Raw genomic sequence first — 12834 nt, forward strand, 5'->3', positions numbered from 1 at the left:
TGCTGAGGAATCGAACCCAGGGCCCCATGCATGCAAGACAAGCGCTCTACCACTGAGCCACCTTCCCAACCCTTATTTATATCTTTTAAATGGTGGAATATTTTCCCTACTATTAAATTTGAGTTCCAAGAGGGTTTTTTTTTCTTTATCTTTTTTGCCAGTCCTGGGCTTGAACTCGTGGCCTGGGCACTGTCACTGAGCTTTTGCTCAATAACACTCTACTAATTGAGCCACAGCACCACTTCTGGCCTTTTCTGTTTATGTGGTACTAAGGAATTGAACCAGGGCTTCATGGGTGCTAGGCAAGCACTCTACCACTAAGCCACATTCCCAGACCAAGTTCCAGGTTTTTCTGCTCCCTTTTAGATAATGAGGTTCCTAAAAACAAACAAACAAAAAACAGCCCGGGAGCAGGGAGCAGTGGCTACTCAGGAGGCTGAGATCTGAGGATTGTGGTTGAAAGCCAGCTGTAGCAGCAAAGTCCCTGAAACTTTTATCTGCAATTAACCAGCAAAAAAGACCAGAAATAGAGCCCTGAAAGCTCAAGTGGTGAGCATTAGCCTTAAAAAAAAAAAAAAAAAAAACTCTGGTACAGTGCCCAGGTCCTGAGCCCAAGCCCCAAGACCTGCACATACAAGTGAAAATAGAGCATTGCCTCTCTTTACTTCTTGGTTTCACTGGACAGGCAGAAGACAGTAAGCTGTCTGTACAGGCTTGTAGGAAATTCCTGTCCATCTAAAAGAGCATGAAAATAGGGATCAAGTACGTATCCCATTCAGTGCTCCCATTGGGAATGAAAAGCCTGAAAGGTTAAAAAAAAAATCTGAGTTGGATCAGGCACCTTAATTTGGTTTGAAACATCTCCATTATCTTAATAGGCAATCTGGATGCACTCAATATATTGAGTGTTTTTTGTTTTGCTTTTGCTCTTTCAGTGGAGGAAATATAAAATTGGAGATTGGGGCTGAATCTTAGCAGAAAAACATGTTTTGTATATTCCTTTGCTTCTCAAGAGATAGGAAACTTGTTGTTTTTCTTCTGTGTGTGTGTCTGTGTGTCTGTGTGTCTGTGTCTGTGTCAGTGTATGTATCTGTGTGTCTGTGGTTTGCACCAGGGCTTTAACTTAGGGCTTCATGACCTTGGTTGGCTTGCTTATTCACAGTTCACACTGTTTCTGAACCAATCCTAGCTTTTTTCACTGGTTACTTGGAAAAACTCTCTCAGTATTTACTGACTGGACTGGCTTTGAACCACGATCTTCCTCAGTCTTCCAGGCACCAGCCACTGGTGTGCAGCTTCATTTGTCCTTTCTTAGTGAATTCATAATTTAGGATATAAAAAGGACTTAAGAAAGTGTTTAAATTATTCTTTTCTCTTTGAAACATTTTGTTATAATGACCAATGTGTTCTGGGGAATGTCTTTCAGATCTTTTTTCTTTTGAAGTGTGAAGGAAATAATTGGCTCATTTTGTATTTTGAGAGCTGCTCTTAGATGCCATTGGTTTAAGTTTGGACTTACCTATAATATCTATGATAAAAATGATTATATCTCTCCATTAATGAAATCCGGGACAGGTCGTCTTAGAAAAAAATGTCAATAATGTCAACCTTGCCATGTCAGATTTCTAACATAAAATTATCTTATAGATGATAGGTTTTTTTTCCTTTTTATAAAAAATAAATGATGTCTTATTAGTTGAAGAAAACTCCTCTTTAAAGAAGATGAAATATATAATGTATAAAAATTACTTGGAGATCACAGAGGAATAAAAACCAATAACTACATCAACATCACATTATTTCCTTTTAAGATACTGAAGAGTTGCAACAAGAAAGCAAACAAGATTACTTACAAAACATTGTTGTAGGCTAGATATTAAAGACTATGGCAGAATTAGAGACAGGACATAAAACTGAGTAATCTTGACCTATTTTATTTTATATCGGTACACCGGAAGTATGACTGAGTCAAAGCTATGATCCATCCAGCCCAGCATTTCATTAATAAGAATTGTACAAATACAGATGGTACTGAAATATATTATGGTAAATGACATAAGCCAAGCCCAGAAAGACAACTATGATAACATGTATTCTCAATGATTGTGGAAGTTAAGAGATAAGCTCCTGGAAGTAGAAACCATAGAGGCCGTAAGAAGTTGGGAAGGGTAAAGGAAGAAAGGACACTGAGAGATTAGGTGATAGGTACCAAAATACAATTACAAGTGAGAAGTGGAGCCTGGCGCTGTTGGCTCATGCCTGTAATCCTAGCTACTCAGGAGACTGAGTGAGCACTGAGGATCACGGCCCGGACAGGATATAGTGCATGAAACTCTTATCTCCAATTAACCACCAGAAAACTGGAAGTGGCGCTGTGGCTGAAGTGGTGCAGCATTTGCCTTGAGCTACAGAGCTGAGGGACAGCACCCAGGCCCAGAGTTCAAGCCCCATGACCAACAAAAAAAAAAGAAAAAGAAAGAAGTGAGAAGTGGTTATAATGTTATATATCATAATTGAATAACTAGAGTCTACAACAGTTACACATTTCAGTATAACTAGAAGTGTTTGAAGTTTGTCTATACAGAAATAATACATAAGAAAATGAAAATGCTAAATACCCTTATTTAACATTGTACATTAAATATACATATTGAATTATGAACTATACACAATAACTAAGTTCAAATATTATATGTTAATTAAAAATAATTTTAAATAATATTAAATTTAGAAGCTAAAGGCATATGTCTTTTGTAGTGCATATATTTGTTAGCATGCATAAGTCCTGGGTTTAATTACCAGCATCAAAATCTTTGTGCTTATGGTTAATACTCAACCACGTAAGCTATTCCTCGTTTCAATTTTTTTTTTTTTTTGCTAGTTAAATGGATATGAGTGTCTCAGACTCATTTACCTTGATTGGTTTCAAACTGAGAGCCTTATATCCGAGTTTCCAGAGTAGCTAGTCTTACAGGTGTGAGCCATGGACACACAATTCTAACACAAATTTAAATCTTTTAAATTTAAGAAGTTGGATGCATAACTCAGTAGTAGAGCACTTACCTAGCAAGTGTGAGGCACTGAGTTAAAACCCCAGTACTGCTAAAAATATTTTTAAAGAAAACACTATCCTAAATTCATAAAAGAACAGCTACACAAGTGTCAATAGTTAATCTTGTCAGTGGGATTAGACATACCTAGCAGGAAAGTAAAGCACACTTCTGGTTGTGTTTGCCAAGGTGTTTCCAAATTGATATTAATAGACAGTATTCATCTTGGCTATGCAGAACCATTATCCAGTGGTTGGAAATTGCTAGGAAAAGAAAAAAGACTACAGATAGAAACTATGATTTTCAGACTTTAACTCTTACTTTCTCCATTTCTCCTTTTTTATTAAATATATTTTTTATTGTAAAGATGCTATACAGAGGGGTTGAAGTTACATGAGTAAGGTAATGAGTACATTTCCTATCGAGCATTGTTATCACCTCTCTTGTTTTTCCCCTACCATCCCTTCCCTCCCCACTTCCCCTACTCCTCCCCTTCCCAGAAGTTGTAGAGTTCCTTTTCAACATAGTGTCTTGTACATCTCATTGTTAAAATGGTTCAACCTGAATCCTTATTTAAGGATTTTGTTATTTCCTGTCCCCTCCCCAAATTAGAAAAATGTATATACAATATGCAAGGCACCAGCATTTCTCCTTTTTTAAATTATGCTAAAATAAATCCTTATTAAAACATTGTTTGTCGGATTGTTTTTGTGAGATATTAAAAATGCATTTTATGAGTGGATCTCAATTACTTGCAAATTTTCATTAAAAACTGGAAAACTGAGCCCTTCATTTGATAACTGGCATTAGTCAGAAGCAACCATTTGGCCTGCAAACCCAGAACTGGCATAACATCTGGTTTCTGAAATGAAGGAAAGATTGTGCCCTGAACTTGTGAATTCATTAGAAATTTCATGGCATGCACCCAAGTGCCTAGTTATCAAACTGCAGCAAATGGAAGTTATTCTGAAAGCTGTCAGAGAGATATTATACGGTACATACAAGAGAACTGTGATTTGAATGATTAATAATATCTTAGAATAATAATAGAGACAAGAAGATAATGAAGAGTCAATTTTAAAGTTCTGATCTATATCCAGTGAAAATGATCTCCTAGAAATAAAATGAAAAAATAAAATGAAAAAAAATCCTCAAATAAAACTAAAAATTTGTTGCCAGTGGATGTTCACTACTAAGAAATAACAAAGAAGTTCTTCAGGCAAAAGGGAATAAAATCAGATCTTGGATACAGGGGAATAAAAAATATTCGAAATTATAACATTGTATTGTATTGTGGGGTTTTTAACATATATGGATATAATGCATTTATATTAACTATAGTGGAAAGGATGGGAGATTAATGGAATGATAATTCACAAGATTTTTACATTTTATGTGAATTGATTCAATAATAACCCAACTCATCTGTGAAAAGTTGAGTGTAAATTGTAGCCCTTAGTGAAATGACCAAAATAATTCAGAGAGGAAATGAATAGCTATATACCTTCAATTTTTCAATATTTATGTCCTAATGAGATAAAACTATACTCCCTGTTTGTCTTAAAAATATTTTGAAAGGGTTAAATACTCATGATCTGTTTTTTAACTTCTGAACTGAACTTTTTCTTTCATCTCAGAGTGCATTATCTTCCCCTCTGTTCCTAAAAAAAAATAGTCCCTTCAATTTGTCAGCAAACAATAAGTGCTTGTTTTCTCTGCAAAGCACTGATATCAGCTTCATTTCCTGTACTCTTTTCCACAAGGTCACCTAATCACACTTTGATAAATATATTGTTACTCGGGTTTACTAGAGGCAAACTGGAATTGTAGATATTTTAAATCAGTATCTTTCATTATAATGAGTTAGAAAGTCAGAAAAGTGACACATTATTCCTTCTGTAGGAAGCAGCACTGCTCATTCACCATGTCCCTGCTCTGTGTGTGTGTGTGTGTGTGTGTGTGTGTGTGTGTGTGTGTGTTTATACTTCTGCTTTCTGGGAGTGATAGCAGTGTTTCAAAAGGAAAAATGATGCTTAAAGGAGAGCTAGAGTAAAGATGCGTGTTATGAGTAGATCTCAAGTACTTGTAAATATCAAATAAACTGGAAAACTGAGCACTTCATCTGGTATCTGGTAGTAGTCAGAGGCACCCATTTGTCCTGCAAACCTGGAACTTGTATAACACCAATGACTGTGAGGAGGAAATCGACTAAAACTCTTCATTGAATACCCTTTTATTTTATGCCATTCACTAGAAAAATGTGAAATATTGACATCATTTGTGTAAACTAATAGGGCAAACAATGTATTCTAGTAGTAAAATAAAAAGCTAACTGTTATAATAATTCACAAATGGATGCTATGTTATGTAGTAAAAGTGCTTATTTAGTTATAGTGATAAAGAAAAATTATATGAAAGGGACTTAGGTATGGGATCATGGCCTAAAGCAAAGATAGTCTGTGTTCTAATTTGGAGATAAGGTTTGTAGACAGTGCAGATGTGTTAGCATGGTCATGATGGGATGATGGATGCCCTTGCTGCTTAGGAAAGTGATTTGATAAAATTAATGAATGGCCAGGTGCCAGTGGCTCACACCTGTAATTCTAGCTAATCAGGAGGCTGAGATCTGAGGATCATAGTTTGAAGCCAGCCTGGGCAGGAAAGTCCATGACAATCATATTTCCAATAAACTACTCAGAAAAAGCCAGAATTGGTGCTGTGGCTCAAGTGGTAGAGTATTAGCCTTGAATTAAAAGAGTTTCAGGGACAGCACTCAGGCCCTGAGTTCAAGCCTCTGCACTGGAAAGGGAGAAGGGTGGGGGGAGAAGAAATAGAAAAATAACCCCTAGGAACACACCTACAAGGAGGCGAAGAACATGTATACAATCCTTATATGCTATCAGTCAGAATATAAATTAGCCCAACCACCATGAAAATAAGTATGGAGGTTCTTCAAAAACAAAAAATAAGAGAACTGCCATATGATCCTGCTATACCACTCCTGGACTGATATCTGAAGGAGTCTAGTTCAGCATACAATAGAGATACTTGTGCCCCTATGTTTATACCAGCAATATTCACAATTGTCAAACTATGGAAGCAGTCTTGGTGCCCACCAACAGATGACTCAACAAAGAAAATATGACAAATATGAAATAGATAATTGTAAGGAAGAGTAAAATTATATTATTTTCAGGGAAATGACTAGAAGTAGGAATAGAGCAATGTAAGACAGCTACAGAAAGATCTATCACGTTTCTCTTCTATGTGGAATTTAGACCTGAAACAAAATATAAAATGAATGTAAAAGAGGGGCCTGTTTGTGGGTAGAACCCATGAGAAGGAAGTATAAGTAGAGCGTGATAGGGGAGGAAAGTGATCCCAGTATGTTATGTTCACAAATAGTAATATCACAGTGTACAATTAATATGCACAATAAAATATAAAAATAAAATTGTCCATGAGTTATGCCACTTTTTTTTTTTTTTTTTGGTCAGTCGTGGGGCCTGAACTCTGGGCCTGGGCACTGTCCCTCAGCTCTTCAGCTCAAGGCGAGCGCTCTACCACTTGAGCTACAGCGCCACTTCTGGTTTTCTGGTGGTTTATTGGAGATAGGAGTCTCATGGTCGGTCTCACCTGCCCGGGCTGGCTTTGAACCGTGATCCTCAGATCTCAGCCTCCTGAGTAGCTAGGATTACAGGCATGAGCCACCAGCGCTCAGCAGTTATGCCACTTTTTAAGGTAAGGTCTTGATGCATAGTCCAAGTTGTCCTTGAACTTGAGAACTTCTTGCCTCAGCTTCCTGAACAATGAAATTATAGATTTTTACCACCATACCTGACATTTAAGAACGGGTTGTATGCTGAGTTTTGCTACTGCACTACTTTTCACTACATGTATTTTTTTTACAGCCCTTTGTAACAGTCTAATGGATCTTCAACTATATGCTTCTTTTGATTCTGTGACATTACATTATCTGTTTTTTTTTTTTCTTTTTCCTTCATTGGTTTGATTTGCAGTTTATGGTGCCCTGAATTTGAGCATTGTTCCCCAAATTCACGTTAAATCTATTTCATCGACGTAGGGAAGCAACCAGTTTCTGTCAAAACAGAAGCCTTGCAATCTAGCTGTTTTTCTAGATAACTTTTCAATATGCAAAATCAATTCATGAGCCTGTGAGGACAGGTAGCCAGTTTATGAAGTTGCTAAAGCAATTGTTTTGGATTGACTTTCCATCCGGCCCCATCTGACCATTATTAATGGGGTTTGGGTATAGATAGTCCAAATGAAGTACAGAGGCTGGACTTGATGGACTGGAATGACACTTAAAGGAATGGCCGATCTTCTACTAGAGAAGGCTAGAGAAGATTGAGTTAAACTGTGTAACACAAACACAGGTGTGTGTGTGTGTGTGTGTGTGTGTGTGTAAATTCATGTATGAATTAGTGTTAATTTAAATAGTTCCTAGTTAGACCTTAGAACCCATCAGGGAAATTTAGGATTTTAGCAGCTGTTCAATCTTAATACACAACACTGGCAAGAGAGCAGGGTGAATAGCTCCGGGTATGTTGACACATCGCTGGCGATATTGTCAAAGAGAGGAGAGGAAAGGGGAGGGGAGGAGAGGGGAGGGGAGGGGAGGAGGGGGGGAGGGTAGGTTAGGAGGGGGGAAGGGGAGGGGAGGGGAGGGGAGGGGAGGGGAGGGAAGGGGAGGGGAGGGGAGGGGAGGGGAGGGGAGGGGAGGGGAGGGGAGGGAGAATGCCAGTGTGGAAGCCCCAGAGTTCGAGAGACGTTGGAGGAGACTGAGGCCAGGGCACAGGGTCTAGGGGCGGGCCTAGGGCCCCCGCGGGGGTGCGCAGGGAGAGGGCGGGGCCTCTGGCTGGGGGAGGTCTGACCCCCGATCCCCCGTCCCCCGCCCGAGAACCCGCGCAGCTTTCAGGGAGCCTCAGCCTGCCAGCGCTGGAGCGCAGTGCTGCCCAGAGGGTTCCGCAGAGCAGACCGAGGAGCGGGGAGAACGCCCCGGGCGGGACCCCGGCAACCCTCTCCGCCTTTCCCCGCCTGCGGGACAGATCGCCTCCGCGACCTCCGGGTTTCCCCCACCGGGAGCCGGAGCGGAGGCGCCCGCGTGCGCTCAGCGAGCTCAGCGTGTCCAGGGTTCCCCGACGCGCGGGACGCGCGCCTGGAGACGCGCACCGGAGGCAGAGGTATGGATTCCCACGCGGTCCCCTCTCCGGCGTCCGATGACCCCACTCGGGGCGGAGAACACTGGGCGTGAGCCCACCTGCAATCCGGGGCGAAGAGAAGTCACTGACTCTTAAGTTCCCTCCCTTTTAGAACTTGTGGTGCCATCTGGCCCTGACAGCTCAGTCTCGACCCTATCGAACCATCTGAATACCATCTGGACGCTAACTTTCTTAGAGGGGGGTGACTCCAGGCAGCATGCATACGGGAGGTTAAGTCCTGTGTTCTGATCTGCCCTCCTCCTCTTAACTCCCCGAGCTGGCTGTCTAAGCTATGTCAGGTTCACGAGGGGGTATTTCCACGGCCAGGCTGGAATAGTAGCTCTGTGGTCATTCATTCCAGTAGGGTCCGTGAGTTCCACCTATGTTGTGGAAGGGCTGATTGACGGAGCAATCACTTGGCAAAGCAATGGAAAATGTCAATACTTGACTGAATGTACTTGGTTCTACTAGTTTATAGCTTCTGTTTCCTGCTCCATCCCATATACTAGTTTATATCTTTATTTTCCTGCTCCTTTGTGTGTTCAGCTCCAACTAGTTCCTGAATAACCTAAAATAAGCCAGAATCTATGAGGCAACTGCTCTTTTCCATTTAAAAAAAAGTGTATTTTTTTTTAAAAAAAGACTTAAAATGGTGCATGTGGTATCTGAACCACTTATTAATAGATCTGTAATAAACAGAAAACAAAAAAAACTCATTGAAAACAACAAAGAGCTTCTCGTGATTACAGGAATTAGGCTGCAGTTGGATTCACTTACTTTAAATGTAATATAATGAGAGTCTTATGGAGGCAGGAGACCCAAGAACATGCGGAGACACATCACAGGGTATTTTTCTAATCTCTCTAATGGGTAAGAGTTGAGCAAATGGTCTGTTTCTTCCAGCTGTAAAAATGTGTGAAGAAATCAGTCTTTCCTGTTTTCATGAACATGTTGGCTTTCAAAGAGAGTTGGAACATTGGTTGTGAAGTTAGAATTGTCATGTTCTTTCACAGGAGAGTCAGCAACTTAGAGGGAAACCATTAGAATTAAGTTGTACCATAAATATATGATAAAATTGTAACTAATGTGATATTATAGATATGATTAAATCACTAGTTATTCAAAGTTAAATTAGATCCCCAAGTAGCTGTATAATTAATATTAAAGTTAACAATATACTCCCTCTTTTTTCCTTTTCTTTTTCTATATAGAATATGACTTCTGCCACAAGATGGTTCTGCCTACAACTGGGCTGCATTACGCTTGTTAGTCTGGCTAATTCTGACTTTGAATTTCAAAAGGGGGTGCTTGCCAGCATCAGCCCCGGGATCACAGAAGACATTGATCTCCAGTGTTGGAACACTTGCTCTTTGACATTAATAGATCTCAAGGAACTCAAGATAGAGCACAATGTGGATGCATTCTGGAATTTCATGTTGTTTTTGCAAAAATCTCAGTGGCCTGGACATTATGATATCTTCTTAAACATAGCTCAGGATTTCTGGGACATGTATATAGACTGCTTGCTTTCAAGGTCTCATGGAATGGGCAGAAGACAATTAATGCCTTCCAGGTATGATTTTCCACAGAAAACAAGAGGAGGCAATTTCAATGTATACTTAAGAAAATAGCAGGTTTAATGATGAATTTAACATTTAATCCTAATTTTACATTTATCAAACAAGATAGTAACTTCACCACAGTTTTTTTTTCTGAGATAATAGCCCTTCATTTTTACTGATTTAATATTATTTAAAGATCTTATAAGCACTTGGAATATAACACATTTTGGTAGATCATAAAAATTACCTTATTTTCCCTGTGAGTGTCCCATAAATCATTCAAACTTGTAAATTTTAATGTGTTGAAGAATTTTTAAACATCAGACATGTTTTTAGCTTTTGGAAATCAAATTTTCCATTAGGGTTGTATGAAAAGAGTGGACTCTTAAGAGTCCTTCTGAATAAATATTAATTCTCCTTGCTAATCTTTCAGAAATAAATGTCATTAAACATGAGTTTTATATTTAAGATGGGAAGCACAAAAAATACATCAAGCAAGAGACTACCACCTGAAAGCTTTACTCAGTATTTATAGGATCAAATGTTTCCTATTGTAATCACAAATACAATGTTTATTTCTTTAGTGTTGATGGTTTTATTTTTACTGACATGTAATTGCTTTATTGATATTGAATTATCATTCTCATATTTCAGGCAATTTGTCAAGAATTTGATTTTAGAAAGCATCTTTGCAAAGCATCCTTGTTTAAAAAATATCCCTGGAAATAAAAATGTGATTTTTAAATACAGTAACTCATGGAGGAAAACTGTAACCAATTTTATAAAGTATTGATTTTAAAATTGTGCCATTTTTGTGTACATTATCCTAAAAAGTGATAGTTAATCTTGATTCAATATACTGTGCAACTCCTGAAATGTACATTTCACCATGAAATCATATATCAAAGTCTAAAAACTTTGTTCTCATCTTAATTTTGAAAAAGAAACAACAGAGTCAATAAGAACCTTTATTTTAGTAAAGTGATCAAATGTTTTATGTTTTACATCTTATTCCAAAAATGATATAGTGTTGTATAGAAATATATCAAGCAATGGGATGACATGAAGTAGATTAGGAAATTAGAATGCTAGGAAGTAAGAACAGAAAACTAATACTTTGCAATTACAGTTTATATTAGTGGATTTCATGAATAGAAGTCTGTATATTTTTTTATAAAGGACACATGTAAATTTGGTCTGAGTTTCTCTTTTCAAAGTGAAGAGTAACTCATGAGCACATTCAAGATTTATGGGTTTAGAAGAAAAAAACAAACCACATAACTAGAGAATCCTTTCATTTCCCAAGACTATAAGAATGAATAGAAATGTATTATGTAGATTTTCATAGTGGCTATTGTGTAGAATACTGGTTTCAAACATCCTTATGATAACAGACTCTCTTCTGTGAAGGTTGATAGGCACACTTGAACTCAAACAAAGTTTTAGAAACAACAAAAATAATATGGAGAAAGTATATAATTATCTGATGGTTTGACATGATCTAAGAATAAGCTCTAAATTAAAGAGGGAGATTCTCTGAGTTTTGGGCCACTTTGAAATTCTGATGAATGAATATATAGTAGATGTTCAGTAAGGACTTCATACATACACACACATTTCTGGATAGTACATGAATATTGGACTAAGAATCTTCAATATTCAAGGATGAATGGACTTCACAGTCTTTTAGGTATTCTTTTTTATTTAGTTAAAAAACCTAGAAATAAGGGCAAACATGATATTTACTTCACTATTCAAACTGAAAGGGAAAAGAATAGATTTTTTTTTTTTTTGGTCGTGGTTCTTAAACTCTGGGCCTGGGTGCTGTCCCTGAGCAGTTCAGCTCAAGGTTAGCACTCTACCACTTGAGCCACAGCGCCACTGCCGGTTTTCTGGTGGTTAATTGAAGATGAGTCTCATGGACTTTCTTGCTCGTGCTGGCTTTGAACTGTGATCCTCACTCAGATCTCAGCCTCCTGAGTAGCTAGGATTACAGGCTGAGTCACCAGCATCCTTTAAGAGTAGGTATTTACTAGTAGTTTAAGCCAGTACTTATTTCTGGCATTCTTACCTGGGATTTCAGAGGAGTAATAATGCTATGATGCTAGTGCCACAATAAACAAGTAAATAACAATGGACAATGATTTGACAAAATTTAGTTTCAAATCTGAAAGTAAAGATCAGTAGCTCACTCAAGTCCACCTCAAATACCTTACTGAAGCCTTGCTTATGGAAACTAATACAATTTTGGCATTCTTACCACACTTCATCACAGTTTAGCACCCCTGGCATCTGAGTCCTTTGGCTCAGTGATAATCATTTCAGTCTGGTCAAATACTATAGGGGAAAAAAATCCCCAAATAGAATAGATAAACCACTTTTAATATGAATAATCATATGCAGATCAAGTTCTTTGGCAAAAAGTATGTCAGTTGATTTTTTTCCTCATGATTCAAATATTGCTATTTTTTCTGCCTTTACTAAAACCACGTGTGTGTGTGTGTGTGTGTGTGTGTGTGTGTGTGCGTGTGTGTGTGTGTGTGTGTGTAAGTGTGTGTGTCCTAGGCTTGACCTCAGGGTCTGTGTGCTGTTCCTGAGATTTTGTGCTCAAAGGTAGCACTCTACTACTTGACTTATTGATCTACTTCTGGTTTGGTTTTTTTTTTTCTGGTGATTAATTTGAGATAAGAGACTCATGAACTTTCTTTTCCAGGCTGGCTGCAAACTGCTATCCTCAGATTTTAGCCTCTTGAGTAGGTAAGATTACAGGCATGAGGCCACTGGAGCTGGTGGCACTTTTGTTTTATTTACATTTTATTTTATTTACATTATTTTTTTCTTTTTCTATTCTCTTTGATTGATTCCTTAAATTATTCTTTTCGATATGTCTTCTAATTCCCATTCCAGAATATTTGTTCTGTGATCAATTTTATCTTACTATGTGAATGCATTTATCAATCAGTGAAAATCAAAACATAAGGAAAATAAAGCAATGAACTT

General features: G+C 38.1%; 1 protein-coding gene across 1 annotated transcript; it reads left to right on the top strand.

The window, feature by feature from the left end:
• The first annotated feature begins 9486 nt into the window (after positions 1–9486).
• Positions 9487–9903, top strand: Fam237b (family with sequence similarity 237 member B). Its single transcript, XM_042684527.1, has one exon. The coding sequence runs from the start codon at positions 9487–9489 to the stop codon at positions 9901–9903; it is 417 nt and encodes a 138-aa protein (XP_042540461.1).
• Positions 9904–12834: the final 2931 nt, after the last annotated feature.

Source organism: Dipodomys spectabilis, unplaced genomic scaffold, assembly GCF_019054845.1.
Source record: "Dipodomys spectabilis isolate Male_0828 unplaced genomic scaffold, ASM1905484v1 ptg000089l, whole genome shotgun sequence".
NCBI classification, from domain to species: domain Eukaryota; kingdom Metazoa; phylum Chordata; class Mammalia; order Rodentia; family Heteromyidae; genus Dipodomys; species Dipodomys spectabilis.

Coding starts and splice junctions, on each gene's coding strand:
- Fam237b (XM_042684527.1), top strand. CDS start 9,487: ATGACTTCTGCCACAAGATGGTTCTGCCTACAACTGGGCTGCATTACG.